At 39.4% G+C, this 17,167-nt stretch overlaps 1 protein-coding gene across 1 annotated transcript in view; it reads left to right on the top strand.

Annotated features, from left to right (window-relative positions):
• The window catches only part of TIAM2 (TIAM Rac1 associated GEF 2), a gene marked incomplete at its 3' end in the record, with an annotated part of 80,640 nt that overhangs the window by 11,791 nt on the left and 51,682 nt on the right, over nt 1-17,167 (top strand). The window contains exons 4-8 of the mRNA XM_081854407.1: nt 1,126-1,298; nt 2,532-2,756; nt 7,457-7,642; nt 10,189-10,335; nt 13,866-13,937. Coding sequence (XP_081710533.1) covers nt 1,126-1,298; nt 2,532-2,756; nt 7,457-7,642; nt 10,189-10,335; nt 13,866-13,937 — 803 coding nt within the window. The remainder of the gene's footprint in view (nt 1-1,125; nt 1,299-2,531; nt 2,757-7,456; nt 7,643-10,188; nt 10,336-13,865; nt 13,938-17,167) is intronic.

A 17,167-nucleotide genomic window follows, 5' to 3' on the forward strand; every position in this document is an offset into this window, starting at 1 on the left:
CCCACATAAAATGACAACATAAAATCATGGTGATAGCTAACAAGTGTGTTTCAAGCATGTGTGCATTTTGGATAGCTTTTTAGCAATTGACATTATTTGGGATTGCTAGATTTTTAACAGGATACATTGTGTGTAAGCAACAATACAGTGGTGTCATCTGCTTCGAACTGACAACTGCTGTTTACTATCTTACACCTCAACGATAAACGCATTTACCTGGCAGCAAAATCCAATGATTTCAATGAAACTCTGGGCCGGTGGTAGACCTTTTGGTCTCAAATTTCAGCTGCACCCTGTGTGATGCAAAACCTGGTACCACCACTTCTCACAATCCATTTTAAATCATAGCTGTCATGTCCCTGAGGCTCCATGCGACTGAACCAGTTGCAAGCACCTAAATCTGCCTCTGTTTCCCATAGCAAATCTATTAACTCTGGATTTCATACATATGGGGGAATGGCCTTCCCCTGTATAAACTTGCCCTAACATTAAATTCAGATGTAAAAGGCTTGCTTTCTGTAGAGAACTGATTAATAGGTATATAAATCAGGACTTTTTTTAGTGGTGGCACCAAAATATAGAATTCCTCCTCTATATATGTTTGCCAGGCTCCTTCTTTGTATTCTTATGTGTCTCTGGAAGCCTGTTTCCTTCCAGCTTTTAATATTTCAGGATGTACCACTTTTAAGACTGTTCTGTTTAACTTTAGGGATCCTTAAAGTCTGACACTCCTCTCTGTTGGCCTCCCAGAGGTGTTGTAACACATACCTCTTTTGTTTGGCCTTTGGTAGTTTGCAGCAGTCTTGAGTGCTGGATTTTTTAAAAAAATATATCCCTCTGCTAGAAAATGTGTGATAATAGCAATCACAATAGTTCACATCTTTAACTAGTGATGTGCATAAATCCGGGAACCTATTTGGGCCAGAGTTCTCAGATGTGTGTGTATAGAAGTTTGAAGATGAATATGTTGCCCATACCTGTTTGGTGTTTCCTGTAGAAAGTTGCTTCCAATTCTAGCTGCACATATGAACATTTTAATATTGTATTTTAAGAGGATATGAGTTTAGAAAGATCCAAGACATAAACCAGAACTACTTTTCGTTTTTACATTTTTCGTTTGAAAAGGATGCACCTTGCTGTTTTATGAGACTTATGGGAGAAATTCCATGGAGCAGAACAGCTCGCCTCGATATGCCCTGTTTGCAGAAGACAGTATAGTGCAGTCTTGTCCAGAACACCCCAAGAAGGAGAATGTTTTCTGTCTCAGCAACTCTTTCGGTGATGTCTACTTATTCCAGGTATTCTGTTTTTGGTTTTTGTGTTTTATCATTAAATGAAGTCATATTGTATTTAAATCAGTGCTCTTGGAGTAGAATTCTAGATCATGTTGTTTTGTCTCTGTTCCTTCTGTGTGCCCCAGAAATCTTAGATAAACCCTCTTCCTTTAGGAATTCTACTCACCAGACCATAAAGTAGCAAACCAGGAAGCATGCTATCTATCTAAAGGTAATTAGGTAGAGGGACTTCTCTAAGATGGTTGGATGGTGCCTTGTACGCCTCCTTCTGGCAACTCTTGCAGCCGAGCTGGTGCCAAACATAATGATCTGCTTTCCTTTGGACCACATCAGTGAGACCAAGAGGGGGGAGGCTTGTCGTCTAGGCAGTCTAGAACCTCCATGCACGCTGCCTTGGATTGTGCCCCAGAGAGGTCACTTCAGTGCTCCTAAAGCATCAAATACAATGCAGGTGGCAACAGTTATGAGTTACCTGTCTCTGCTGCCACAGTGGGTGCTGTGATTCTTCAGTGGTTTGGTTTCACCCCCACAGGCACACCCAGTTGTCTCTCAAGACAGACGGATATCAACATATAGCTAGACCAACAATTCTAATGTTTTGGAATGCATAATGGGCAGGCATACTTCTATACAGCCAAGGGCTGCTTCAAATTTGTATGTTTTTCCTTAACAGAAAACACTTTGCCTCTGTATAGGAAAAGCATATTGATTGAAGAGGCCCATGATACATTGCAGAAAGCAATTGCAAAAAATTAGGAATGCCATTGAATAGTTATTAAAGTCGGTGTCTTGTCTCCCCTCCCTTTGTGCTTGAAGAAAATTTGGAGTATCCTGGTTCATGCATACTTTCAAATGTAACTTTAGTTCAGTATATTTTTTAAAAATTAAACTAATAATGGGTTAGATAATTGCCATTCCTGTAGCCAAGCGTCATGTGATGAATGTCATCTTTTATACAGAGTTCTTCCTCTTTTGATAAAGAGTAAGCATTGCTAGTAATTACAGTTGCCAGTTGTTCAAGGAAACATTAGCATAGCAGAAACCTTTTATTAATTGCATTCGATGGGGAAAGTTGCATATAAGCAACATGGTGCAATGAAGTGGGGAGGGTAAGTGGATCCCACGTAGACTGGCCCCACACTGTTATTCTTGTCTGAAGTTGGTTTTGGAACCCACTAGATGCTATTATAGTGTTTTGTTTATAAAGTTAATTTTCTTGCTTTTTTCTTTTTTCAGGCTACAAGCCAGACTGACCTTGAAAACTGGGTTACAGCAATACACTCTGCTTCCGCATCTCTCTTTGCGAAGAAACTTGGGAAAGAAGATACGATCAGATTGCTGAAAAATCAGACCAAAAGCCTTATCCAAAAGATTGACATGGATAGTAAGATGAAAAAGATGGCTGAGCTGCAGCTCTCAATCGTTAGTGACCCTAAAAACAGGAAAGCAATTGAGAACCAGGTAATAAAGGATTAGCTTCTGCAGATTGATTCTTGCAAAGAGTATCACTCTTCAGAGTACACAGGTTAAGCACTTTGAGGCTAGAAAACAACCATCCCTATGGATATGCATTGCAAATGGGAGCATCACTAGTGCCTGTATGATGCAGTAGATCAGACTGAATTGTCGTTTACAGGCAACTGCTCTTGGAGTCAAACTTCCCTCCTGTGGAAATCTTGAAAGAAGCAAAACAAATTTTCATTTCACTTCCTGCTATGTAAATTGAGGGCTTTATAAATAAATAAAACATTTATATTTCAGCTCAAAAAGAAGCCCCACTGGTCAACAACAAAGTATCAATATAATTAAAATGAACATCTCCCTAGCTGCTTCCCTGTCCAGAATACATGCATCCCACCCTTTTCTCAATGGTCTTGACCAAAATTAGGTTATTGTAATTGTGGTTAATAACATTAAATACACTTCCCTCTGGGGTAGTAAATCTTGATTAAGAGTGAACCTGGTTAGCATTAACTGTGATTAACATTTGTGTCAAAGGAATGCATAATTAGCGTTCAGTGTGAAGGGAATTCACCCTAAAGGGGAATGAGTTCACACTCTGCTCAGCTCCTTTGTGCTAAATTAACCACAACAGGGAAAGTAGGAGCTGCTACACACATTGTCTTCAGCGCAGGAAAGCTATCAAAACCAGTATCTTCATGGCAAGTTCTCCCTTGGTTCATACACGTGCATTCTATGGAGGTTGATCAGCCTCACTACATTTCAAATAGACATGGCCCTGTTTCACATTCCTGGCAGTGGTAGTGGCTGGTGGGGCACCGTGCTGGGCTCCCCTCTCGAAAAGACAGCAGACCATTGCAGCCTTACCCATGCTGCCCTTCAGCTGCTACTGCCTAGCAGCCATTGGTTAGAACATGGCCACTCCAAACCTGATTAGGCTGTTGCCACGACTAATGCATCTAAGTGCTGCCAGGTTTATCTAGTCCAGTGCTTCCCAAAGTTGGCAAGAACACCTCTGGGGTGTGTGTGCTGAAATGATCCAGGGGGGCGGTAGTAGCCTCAGGTGCAATGGGGGGCACTGAATATAAATAAGGGGGTGGCAGAAACATAAGGAAAGAAAAAAATGAAAAACCATTCGTACATGTTTCATCTGTTGTGTACTGCCAAGTTGGGCGCCATTGCAGGACAACAATGGCTCCCCTGGATCTGGTGGTCATGCTGGAGGTGAGGGGTTTTCCTGGGCTTGAGTGAATGCTTCTCAGCTTCAGCCAGGCCTGGGAAATGGATCACAGCTTGCCTGCCTATTTGGCCAAAGGCAGGCAAGCTGTGGCACCAGCCCTGCCCCATCACTTAAAGAAGGTAGATTTCCAGGTGACTGCGGAGTAAAAAAAATTCTGGAAAGGGGGCAGTAGGCCAAATAAGTTTGGGAACCTCTGATCTAGGCCAAATCACCCAAAGTTGGCAATCCCCCAAAGTTGGTGAGCTGTTCCATTGTCCTCAGTCATGGGTAATCCTATGTTCTGTTTTTTTTCTAAATGGTCTGATTTCTGGACAGATGCAGAAGAGACAAGATTAATTAACAAAGGCTGCATTCAGACAGCTTTTTATTCTATCCTCTTGATGTTTTCTTCCCTTTCCTTCCTTCCACCATGTTTCAGCTGAATTTTCACATGACATAAATTCAACTTGTGGAAATCTTAGCACAAATGTAGCTGTCATTTGTGCATTATTTGTTTCTGTAAAAAAATCCACTTGCAACCATATTAACTTGCTAAATCATAGAAGGTTTGAGCTGTAATTTTCCTGAAAATGGATATGAATTGTTAAATCTTTTTACATTCATAGTAATGGGTAGATATCATGTATTTGCTCATAGCAAGTACAGAGACTGAGCAAACAACACTTTAGCAAATTGTAGTTGAGTGATCAGGGAGGCTGTTGCCCATGAAGGCCCATGCTATAATGTCTCAAATACTACAGTGCTCTTTGTATTTTCATTTTAAAGGAATCTGTAAGAACAGAGCCATTATCATCCACAGCATATGAAGTACTGTGAAATAAATGTGTTTTAAATGGAATTAACCATTATGGCATTATGATTATAAGTGTGAAATGGCATTATGATTATAAGTGTGAAATGATCTTTAACCATGACAAGGTGGTGGGATCTCCAGTTTTATATCTTAGATGAAAGAGCTGTTTCAGGTACAGTTGCAGCTGAACTGAATTTAGCAGGGATTAGGAGCTGAATCTGCAGAAATCACTATGTTCTGTGTTATATGTAGGGTAGATGCCAAGTCTATTAGAAAATCTTAGAAAACCCCATGTTCTGTTTAATGCTGAAAGCAGGCCCTTAACTTAATAGAAAAGAAGTGTATCTTAGGCTGAAATTTCATAGAAATACATAAAGACCTTCCCCTACCTGGATCAAACATTTCACACAGAGAGATCAGGGAGTACAACTGTTTTCTCTCACTACAATAATAGTGGCATAAAAATGGCATGAGTTAGATTATCATAAGGCAGGGTCACTGGCACCTACAGATGCCAGTGTGCCCACCAACATCTCCTATGGTACCCACAAAAGGTCTCAGTAAATGCCTCCTCAAAAATTCAGAGTCCATAACACAACTGCGTTTCCTTGTGTGCTCTGATTCTGCCTGTCACACAGTGAGCACACCCCCTTAAACATTATCACATTTCACTGGGTGCCATGATTGGACACCCACACTCCTGTCTGTTTTGAACAGAGGTGAGGTGCAATTCACTCCTGCCTGTGACCTAGTTTTGTGGTGTCCAATGTAGGTGCCTTTAAAGGGAGATAGAAATGCCTCTTTTGTAAAAGTTATCACTGAATAGAAAAACACATGGTAGAATAGTTCCTTCCTGCCTGTCTTCCTGCCTTTCTTCCCGCCCCCTCCAAGTCTCCAAGCTGCTGAATTTTAGCAATGCAGTGCCTTCAAAAGAATACTTACTTTGGGTCTCAGGACACTTAGCTTTGCACAGGTAAAAGCTCAATTGGGCTGCAGAAGATTCCCCCCCCCCATCTCTTTATTAATTAGCTACTGTGTAGGCCAGGACTTAGAAGGCTTCTGGGGCAAGCCAATTAGAGATGGTGAAAGTGGAGACCTGAGCACTGTCACTTGCCTCTTCTCTGATCAACCAGTTGCATTAGCAAGCCTTCACTAGGTTCTGATCTTTACCTCTTTCATTAGGATATCATGACCGTCATCTGCTTTTGGCCTCTGAAAAAGTACTCAGAATTGCCTTTCAAGTTGGAAAACTTACGGCCCCAAGAAGTAATCTAACCTCACTCTGAGAATTGTGCCAGAACAAGGGTGTTTAAAGGGGATAAACCTCTCTGTATTAAGTCTCAACAATAATAAAATTTTACCTCCATACTTACCCTGTGACTCAGTGACTCTCCCTGACAGCTGCTTGACCATGGGAAGCACAGATCTATCTTGGATCATCAACTTGATCTCATCTTTCACAAGCCTTTTGGTTCTGGCTTCCCAGATTTGCATGAGTAAAATATGTGCTGTATCAAATTGGCTTTAGAGAGAGCCTTGTAAAACAAAGATGAAACAACCTAAATACTTGGTGAGTCATCTATATTGATGCCATATGGGTTGTCTCTGAGATGTAGTAATTGAAGTGTAAAAAAGTTTTTGTGTGTGGTGTTTGTAATGTGGTTGACAAAATCATCATATAAAATAGCAGGACATCATAAAGGAGGAACAGTCTCTGTGGGGTCCTAAGCTTTTGCATAGCTCCATCGTTAGAGATACCCAGTAAAGGCATCAGTAGTACCACTATGCTATTCATTCATCGAATTAACTCATTGCAATCACCTTCATGATTAACATTTTATTTATATTATCAGCCTTTTATGTACAGAGTGATGAATGGCATGTTTAAGGCTTTATAAACTTGGAGAAGGGATTGGGTTATGAACAGCCTTCAACAGATTCTCTTGGGCCCTTTCTGCTTCCTATCAGCTAACATGTGTGCTTCCACAAGGCAGTTCTGTACCTTTCATCTTTAAAGTAGGAGTAGAAAAAGACAACTTTAAAATACTTCCTTCAAACCTTGTTTAATCTTTAAACCAAAGAGATAAGATGGGAATTAGATTGTATCCTTGTAACAAACTGATTGTAACTAGAAGCACTTTAGACCTTGTGAAGCTGTGCATGTATTTTGTTGTCTTTTGTGTGTATTGCTGAATATGCTTCCACTGGGTAGGTCACTCATAGTAATTAAAGATGGTGACTGTGATCCAGAAAAGATTGTCCCCATATTGTGAGACAACATTTCAGAGTCCCAATACTGTTTATACCCAGGGCAACCTATGTGGTGCAATCCAGATAGGAAGCATAATGTAATCTGTAAGTAGTCTAGAGCATTATGGATTGCAAGAATCCATTTTTTTAAATGTTTGGCTTCTGTGGGTAACCAACTATTTTCCTAAATAATGATGTCAGTGTGCAGTTAAGGCCACCAATTTTGTTTTATTTTGATCCATTTTTTTTGAGGGTTCATTTCTTGAGTGTGACAGAATGTCTTTTTGGATGTGAGCAACTAATCAGCCCTCCGAATGCTACAGATGAAAGTGATTTAGCTGAGGGTGCAGAGCTTTGACCACCCTCCACAAGCCATTAATTTATCTTCTACTATTTCATTTTTGTGTATATAAACAGATCCAGCAATGGGAACAGAATCTGGAGAAATTTAACATGGATCTCTTCAGGATGCGCTGTTATCTAGCCAGCTTGCAAGGAGGGGAGTTGCCAAATCCAAAGAGCCTTTTGGCAGCTGCCAGTCGTCCTTCAAAGATGGCATTAGGAAGGCTGGGCATCTTCTCTGTCTCATCCTTCCATGCACTGGTGAGTTGGACACAGCTTCATATAAGTGTTTCATAGAGGAGTTTATTTGTGACAAGATGCAGAAATGCATAATTCCTTCCCCCTCCCTCCATAACATATGGTCCTCATCAGGCATTTGGCTATACCCTTTTAAATGTGTGTATGGGGGGGGAGGGGTTTTTGGTTTGTGTGATTTATTCCCCCATTCTTGTTTTTGTTACGTATTTTGTGCCCTGATATCTATGGATGAAGGATGGTTTACAATTTTAATAACTATATAAATATTTTGCTGGTAAATGTAATTTCAAGGTTAATCTGACTATGAAAGTCAGTTTTGTGACCCTTTTCTTGTCTGAAGTACTGTACTTTAAAAAGACCAACTAATATTACTCATTTGTTTAGACCATTTATATCTCACACGTCTCCCAAAGATCTCAGGGTGGATGATGGCAAAATTGAATAGAATCCTGTGTCCGTACACAATATAATGAAAACACAAAGCAAAACTACACCAATTACTGAATATTAATGACCACTCCCAAAAGCTTGAGTTTTGAGCTGGTGACTTAGTACCATCAAATTGAGCACCAGCTGAATTTTGGAATGAGTGAGGGGTAGACTGGTGGTTTCAAAGCCAGGAGAAAAGTCCATGGAGAAGATGCCATGTTTTGCAACTCCTAGTGGCAGAATGCTAGGAAGAACTTTTCTGGGTGATCTTAACATATGACAGGATTGTACAAGGAGATACACTCTTTCAAGTATTTTGGTCCCAAGACATTCAAGACTTTGTATCTGTAAAATACTTAATTTGAAATTGAAATGTATTGGCAGCCAGTGCAAATCTTCATAAGAGCAGGTGTAATAGAAGTTCTGTACAGAGAGTCTGCTTAGGAGCCAGGTCACTGCAGTTTCTGTGTCATCTTCAAGGGCAACACTAAATAGAATGCATTACTGTAATTAAAACAGGAGGTTATCAGACCATAGATTACTGTAGCTGTGCTATGCTGGTCCAAGAATGGCTATTGCTGGTTAACCAGCCAGAGCTGGGGGGAAATTCTCCATGACACTGCAGATGCTTGAGTCTCTACTGACAAGGTGGAATCAAGCAGCATCCCAGGCTATATGTTTCTCCTCCTCCTCCTCCTCCTCCTCCTCCTTCTCCTTCTTCTTTACATTTGTATATCACCCTTCATCCGCAGATCTCAGGGCGATTCACCATTTAAAAATACATGATAAAAACACAAAACACATAATAAAATCAAGAACAAAAAACTAAAACAATAACCTCCCCACCCGCCTTCAAAGAGAGTGCAATCTCATCAAGAACAGGTTGTTCATCTGATTCTCAGAACTGCCAAACCACAACATCTCTATCTTATCAGAATTCATTAGCAATTTATTTACCTTCATCCAGCCCATTACTGTAGCTAGACAGTGATGCACACCTGATTCACTTGATGTGGAAAAATGGAACTCCATGTAAGCAAAGCCGAGTTCCTTACTGTAAAAGTATTCTCATATTGGAAAAGACATGAACACCCTTGTGGCAATGGCACACATGACTGTTTTCCCCCTGGGAATCTATAATTGGCCACTGCTGTAGATACAGTGAAATAGATGAATGTGTGATCATCACACATGATCTTCATGTGGGGTTGTTGTTTTTTAACTACTTCTATTTGTTCCATAGAAGTGCCAGCCATGTAGGAAATTTGTAACATTTGAAATGATCCTGAACTAAGTTTCTACCAAAAAAAGCAAACAGTATATTGCCCTTTTTCTCTCTAAAACACTAAGCTCAAAACAACATGAATGATACTTTGTTGAAAAATGAGATATAATATCTACTTGCTAGTAAAGTCTTATGATACACTAACCATATTATGTATATATTATGTATATTGCTGGTGTATGTTGAAAGAGTATAGCTTTTTTAAAAAAACAACAACACCATGTTCTCATTATTACTGAAATATAGAACTGATTATTAAATATAAAAATGCATACAGTCTCTTAAAATATCCAATTAAAGCAAAGTAAAATTAGTTCCAAAAATGGTTTTAAAATCATTTTTTCAAAGCTCGGAAAGCTTTCTCTAGGATGCTGGTATCGCCACATTCTATTAAGATCTATAATTCAGCCTTACACTAAACACACTGTTTACCCTGCATGTTATAATGCATCTCTTCCTTTTGGAATCTGGCCAGTTCACAGCTTACCGTTCTTTGTTGGCTGCTTTGCAAAAGCTTATGTGGGTTTGGCAGGAGGTATTTCACAGATAAATCGTAGCTGGTGTGGGGGGGGGGTTGTTGTTTTTTTAATGTCTTTGGCTGCAATTCTAGACACATTTACACCTAGGAGTAAATTCCATTGAGCTCAATGACAAATATTTCTGAACAGATATACATAGGATTGCACTGTTCATCTTTTGTGTCACATTTCATTATAATTAGGTTTTTGCTACATTTTGTTTTGATGAACAAGTTATGAAAAGCTTATATTTATAACTATGCTTGTATCTTCCTCGTTTACTTCTCTCCCCCCCCCTCTCTCTTTCTATCAATTAGATCTGCTCCAGGGATGAGGCAGCTCTTAGGAAGCGAACACTGTCTCTCTCACAGAGGGTTCAGAGCAAGAAAGGTTTGTTTTCCTCCCTTAAGGGACTGGACACTCTTGCAAGAAAGGCAAAGGAAAAAAGGCCATCTATAACACAGGTAGTTTCCAGTTGATGTATATATATATTTTTAATTTTAAAAAAATCTATAAAATTGTTCTAAAATTGCATTGATCATCCATCAGTGGTGTAAGAAACAAATGGTTTAAATTAGGATGCCTAATTGGTTATTCCAAACAGTGGTGTGCAGAAAGTCGGCAGCCACACACATGCCACACACCATGTTTTCCTTGCAGTTGCATGTAGCATCTCTCACATCAGGCAGTCTTCGGATGTCATTGTAAGATGCTAATCTCAGCCTAGCTAGTTAGGAGTGATAAAAGTCCCTTCCCAGCAACGGCAGGATATGCAGGATGATAAAATATGACACTGGATTTGCCTTTGCAACAGTCAGGCCTTTCCGTAAGGTGAAGCTGAGTGATGTGTTCTCAAATGACCAGCAAGATAAGGAGACATGGATAAAGGCAGTTTTATCAGAATGAAACCAGCTTCCTCCTCTTCCCTAAAGAAGACATGTGGGTGAGTTCTCAGTTGATAGGAGCTCCCTAATCGCAACTGGTTCCTCTGAAGTACTTTTTTAAAATATAAAAAACCCTTTAAATAAATAGTGTGGGCATTTAATAGACAAGAACAGGAAAGTGGAGGGTAAACATGACCAAGATAGGCAATACAAATAAAGTAAAACTTTATTATGATTGGGAAATCACCAGTGACACATAGATTTCCTCTCCCTGGTTCCAGAAATGTAATGAAACATGGAAATAAAAACCCAGTCCGAAAACTTTACTGTAACTTGAACTCAGTGGAACAACTTTTCATATCTATAGAACCTAGGTACCAAATCCGTAACTTATTTTCTCTTGTTCCTGGATTATTATTATTAATTCAGTCACTCTAAAATTGATAACAGCCTCTCTCAAGTGAATTACTTTGTTAATATATTTTCTCTAAATTGAAGAGACTGGAAGTTACATTATCTATGTTTACATACAGTGGCTACCTATCTTTTTGATGTGACTTAATAACACATTGTTTGGAAAGATTATAAAGTATGTCATTTAACTATAAACGAAATGGAGCGTGTCTCATTGTAAATCTCTTTGGGACTTCTGCTGTAGGAAATGATATACAAATTTAGTATACGTAAACCAACCTAAAGCAAAGTTGTACACTGTACTTCAGAAACATGGGGCAAGTATGAAGCATTAGCTGTGGGAACCAATGTTACCCTGCCTTATTTTTGCAAATCCCACTAGGTTAAATGGTTTCTAATAGGAAACCTTCCATAATATCCTACTTTGCAAATGGGAAATGTGATCCAGGTTTATATAGTTATTGTAAAATATTATGTTATCACAACTGACTACTTCAATCAAACCATATTGTAAGTTTTCAGTCTGCAGACTGGACCAGAATATCACAGCTACCACTAGAGCCCTCATCTGAAGACGGATATTCTGGAAACATGACATAGCTAGGGGATTATAACTTTATGTCAATTTTTAGTTTATCTCAATTCCTTCATTTTAACAAGCAAACCTTATGACATGTGAACATGTCATTTATCTATCTTGAATTTTCCAACATGCATCTTCACTGGATGTCCTCAAGTTCCAGTGTTATGAGAGGGGGGGGGGACTTTTTCCTATTCACTTTCTCCATGGCGTATATAATTTTATGACCCTGAACAAATCCTTTGGGGAATTCTACTTTGCTGGACTCAGTGGACTTAATGATCTCTTTGACATACACAATGGCACCATGTCCTGTGTGTCCTTCCCTGTTCGTCCTATAGAGTTATTACTGAAGATAACCCACTGATGTCCCACTGATTCCCTCCATTCCACCAGGTTTCCATTATGCCCACTATACGAAGTGCATGGCAGCCATGAGTACTGTGAATAATTTAAAGCCATAAGCGCAGTTCCTTATCTTAAAATACATTTAATAAGATACAGATTAATAATCAAAAGCATATCGGAAAAACAAAACAGCTCTGCTTTTATCTTCAAGTGGTTTCTCACATGCTCCTTATCGAAAACCCAGCTATTGAGACGTAAGAAAAATGATAGCAGTGACACATCAGTAGAACAGACTTTAGAGTAATAATGTTTTTAAGGAGAAAGGGGAGGACTTCATAAATATTCTGAGTCCTAACTTACCTTTAAAATGTACTAAAGGGCTTGCAGTTTACCAGGCTGGCTTCAAATCCCAGTTAGTGTTAACCAGGTGGGAACTGGAGGGAGTGCCTTTGATGGAGAGGGAAAAGACATGGGTAATGAGTACATGATCCAATGTTTCTTAAGGCTTGGAAATTTTACATGCAAAAAAAAGCATCACATACAAATCGCACACAAAAACCCAGCTGGTATGGAGCGCTCATTGAGTTCTGTGTCTTGCTCAGCACAAACAGCTACCATTGGTTACTGTCATTCATATATTGGGTTCAGCCACTGCTACCTAGGCTCAGCTGCTGAAAGGAGAAGATCCTGACTATTTTGTAACTGTTTTATTTGTTTTATAATTGTATGTTTTATTGTTGAAACCTGCCCTGGGTCCTTATGGTGTGTGGCAAGTGAGAAATCTAATAAACAAACAAACAAAAATAGTAGTACATGATTTGCACTGGTATTTAATTGCTGTATGTAAACTTTGAGTGCATGACATTGCTGGTGTGTATTTTAAACATGGCTGGATGAAAGATTAAGATATAGGATTGCCCTAAGAACCTTTTCCAGAGTGTTTTAGTTTGATAACTGTAACAAGTTTGCAGTGAATTCTCCAACTGTACTTGAAACAACATGCGGGCGCCAACCCTTTGCCTGCCTAACAAATTGTTGCTGGAGAGTAAGTATTTGGCCCAAAGAGTTCTCCAAGTACAATCCCCCCACCAACAATCACTTGGACTCCTAATATGCTATCTCTGAAACAAATGCACTCACCATTGATCACTGCCACGACAAAAGAAGCATTCTGCATTCTCTTCATTACTGAAGCAACTATTTGGGAGACATAACTGGACTTGGGGACAATGTGCCAAGGGGCATACTTTCTCTTAGTCAAGCTATTTGCATCCCTCTCTTCCAAGTTGGCAGTGAAAGGAGAGCTAGGCTAAGAGTGGCTGCTCAGAAACTGGTTATCAGGATGATCCTTGGAAAGGCTTGAGAGCAATTGGATGTGAAGTCAGCTTCCTGATTGGCAGCTGTTTGTGTTGGCTGCTTGGTTAGCACAATTGCCCCAGGATTCTAGGGCTAGTGTGTACAAAATGCTCTCAGCTGTCAGGACAGATATCTGGCAGAATTATATAGTGCATGCATGTGATTTTTAGCGTGTAGAAAATGGAAGGTCTGAATGTCAGTATAATCTCTTAGTGCAAGGGCCTTCCACCCTGCCCTTTTCCTGGAATGCCTGCACACACTAACACCCAAATTTAAAAATAGTAAACTACTCTTCAGTTGTTCGGCTTTACTGATCTAAATTCACTAGCTTTTCCTTCCTTTTTGTGTGCATGTGAAACCATTTTGCAAGGAATGCTTTGTTTATATTAGGATACACATTCTTTTTAATTAGATTTTTGACTCAACTGGAGGGCATGGATTTACTGGAACACAGCTACCTCAGAATTCCAGTAATTCTACCGAGGTAAGGGTTCTAAATCTTTGCTGTTCACTATTTATCACACTTTCTGAATGTGTTTCTTAAATCACGATTTATCTATGTTTCTCTCTCTCTCCTCTCCCCCCAAAAGAACCACTTAATACATTTTGTAGAAAAAAGGATTAGCTAGTCATGTGCATGTGAAATTATTAGCAATTCATAACTTATATACATTTGGCCACACCTTAATGTTTCATGGATTTATAAGTAGTGAATTCCTATTGAATCCTAATCCTCAAACAAGGAACAGAGGGCATGGCTACCTATATATTCAATATTCGTTTAAAATGGGTGGTTGTAATTTGATACAGATTAGTCTTTAAAAACTGAAGCAATCATTATGTATGTATGTATGTATGTATGTATTTTTTAAAACCCTTGTGCAGCTGTATGAACTGCAAACCAAAGGAAACTTTTTAACTGATTCTCTCCAATCCCACCCTCCTTTTGATCTATTAGTATGTCCTCTTTGTGTTTTCCTCTATCCTTTAGTGGGCATGTGCTAGGAATACTCATTTTTCTACTACAAGAAGAAATTGTCATGTAGATTTCCTCTGGGGTAAGCAGGCTTCAGGACCAAACCAGCTGTCATAATTGAAAAGCTTTTAATGAGCGAACACTTCAATAATACCATAAGCATAGCTGGCTGTGCATCACTTCAATGGTCCTGTCCGCAGGACTCAGCAGGACTCTAGGCCTTTTATTTCAAACTTAAGCTAAACCTGTTTGCTTTCTTTTTTATTGGGAATAGAAGTGCACCCTCCATCTTAATATCCAGTACCCTGGTTAATTCATGTACTTGTTCATTCTGGAATTTTAAAAGCTTAAATTATTTTCTTAAAGGGCATTTTACCACCAGCACCTACAAAGTGTGCCAGTTGACATGTCACACTTTCAAAAATTATTTTCCCAAACAGTGAAAAGTCTTATAAGGTGGTTGTTGTTGTTTAGTCATTTAGTCATGTCCGACTCTTCATGACCCCATGGACCAGAGCACGCCAGACACTCCTGTCTTCCACTCCCTCCTGCAGCTTGGTCAAACTCATGTTGGTAGCTTCGAGAACACTGTCCAACCATCTTGTCCTCTGTCGTCCCCTTCTCCTTGTGCCCTCAATCTTTCCCAACCTCAGGGTCTTTTCCAGGGAGTCTTCTCTTCTCATGAGGTGGCCAAAGTACTGGAGCCTCAGCTTCAGGATCTGTCCTTCCAGTGATCACTCAGGGCCAATTTCCTTCAGAATGGATAGGTTTGATCTTCTTGCGGTCCATGGGACTCTCAAGAATCTCCACCAGCACCATAATTCATAAGCATCAATTCTTCGGCGATCAGCCTTCTTTTCTTCTTTACCTTATAAGGTAGAAGACCTCTTTATCTGACCTTCTTGTGCCTTGGGATGCTAGGATGGGTTTGTTAGTAGTATTTGTATAGCTCATGGGTAGAGCATCTGTGTTGCATTCAGGAGGTCCCAAGTTCAATATTCGGCATCTCCAGGCAGGACTGGGAGAGATTCCTACCTGAAACCCTGGAGAGCAGACAATACTGAGGAAGATGGTCTGTTTCAATATAAAGCAGCTTCCTTGTGCTCCTAATGTGGACAAGGCTGCATTTGAAGTGAGATCTTTTAAATGCAACTTTATAATTGGACAAAAGCCTGTCTTCTGAATATCTCTTGATCTTTCCTCTCACTGTCTTTTTTTTTTTTTTTTTTTTTGCATACATCCTGTACTTCGAAAGTTTATTGGGATATTGCTCAGAAGTGTTCAGTAGCTTTCAAGTCAGGTGGAAAAATCTATAATTTTATAATGAGCTTGGATTTTTAAACCAAAACTATTCCTTCTGTGGAACTTGGTTTATGAGCCACTGGTCTTATGTCTGCTAAATGAATAAGATTGGGCATTCCATCTATGTAAACGTTTGAAGGACTTGAATAACTGTCTGCAGATTTGTAGGAGTTTCTACAGTTCCTACATGCCTCCTCCAACAACTTTTTTTTAAAAAAAGTGATTCATCATAGCTCGCAAAACCACCAAAGTTGGAAACAAGCCTATTCTGTTAGGAAATTTTGAAGAAAAACAAAATCGAACCGTTACAAGAGACTTCCTGATGAGTTCAGTGAAGCACAGCCCCATTAAATGTTCCATGCAGGTTTTCTGAGGTGTTTCATATAAAATTTGTGACAAAACAAAGACAGGAAAATCATGAAGTAACCAACTGCTCTTCAACCAACACCGTAGCAAAGCATAGTACACTCTACAACCCTGGCATAGATTTATGGAAAACTGAATGTGTTGTCAGGCCTCTGCATGGCTGTGGATGAATAAAGTACTGTGGTTATTACTCACTCTACAGACGTTACTGGGTGGGAAAATACAACCCCTTTAGATTCAAAGATGGAAAATTTGGATGGAGTAAAAAAAAAATGCAAACCACCATAGAGCGTTTCCATAAAACAATCAAAACTTTTACAAATGTTTTTGTTTACTTATCCCTAGTCACAATAAACCTAAAACAGTTTGTAAAGACTCACGCCTATATGAATTTTAGGCACTGTTTTAGAATAAGTGTCTGTCTGTTATTAGATTGCTCTGGGACCTGGATGGTTTTGACAAAGGTAGTTAAGGTTTGAAAATTGGGAAGGTAAAAGAAACTTAAGCTTTAAAAAAAAAAACCACACCAAAAACTGTTAGTAGTGTGAATCCCCTGCATCACATTTCTGTTTCCAGATAGTAGTGAAACAGAGTGCCCTCTGCTGATGAAATTTACACAAATCTGAACATCTGAAAATGATTCTGTTGAATCATTTATACACTGTATATTTTTTGTGTATCCTTTTCTCACTTTGAAAAGCACATGAAGAGAATAAAGAATCAAACTCATTTGGAGAGCAGAGGTCATTTAATGGAATTACCGTATATTCTTTTCCACTCTTCAGTGCTCAAGATCGTGCGATACAGACATTTGTATTGTGACTATTTATATATGGAATGGCTTTCATGCACCTCATGTATGAAGTGATCTTAAGTGTGGCCCCAGAGTTACTGGGGCAACCCAGTCAGATGGGTGGGGTTATAAATAATAAAATTATAATTATTAGTTGAAATTAGAGTGACTTAGTTCCTACCCCTCCTCCTTGTGTCATCTCCATTCTCCCCCGCCCCCTACTTCCTGCTGCATTAGCAGCAGCAGTGCTGTTGGTGTTTCTGCTGCCCCTTGCACC

This window comes from Podarcis erhardii (assembly GCF_964252035.2).
Source record: "Podarcis erhardii genome assembly, chromosome: 3".
In the NCBI taxonomy this organism is placed as follows: domain Eukaryota; kingdom Metazoa; phylum Chordata; class Lepidosauria; order Squamata; family Lacertidae; genus Podarcis; species Podarcis erhardii.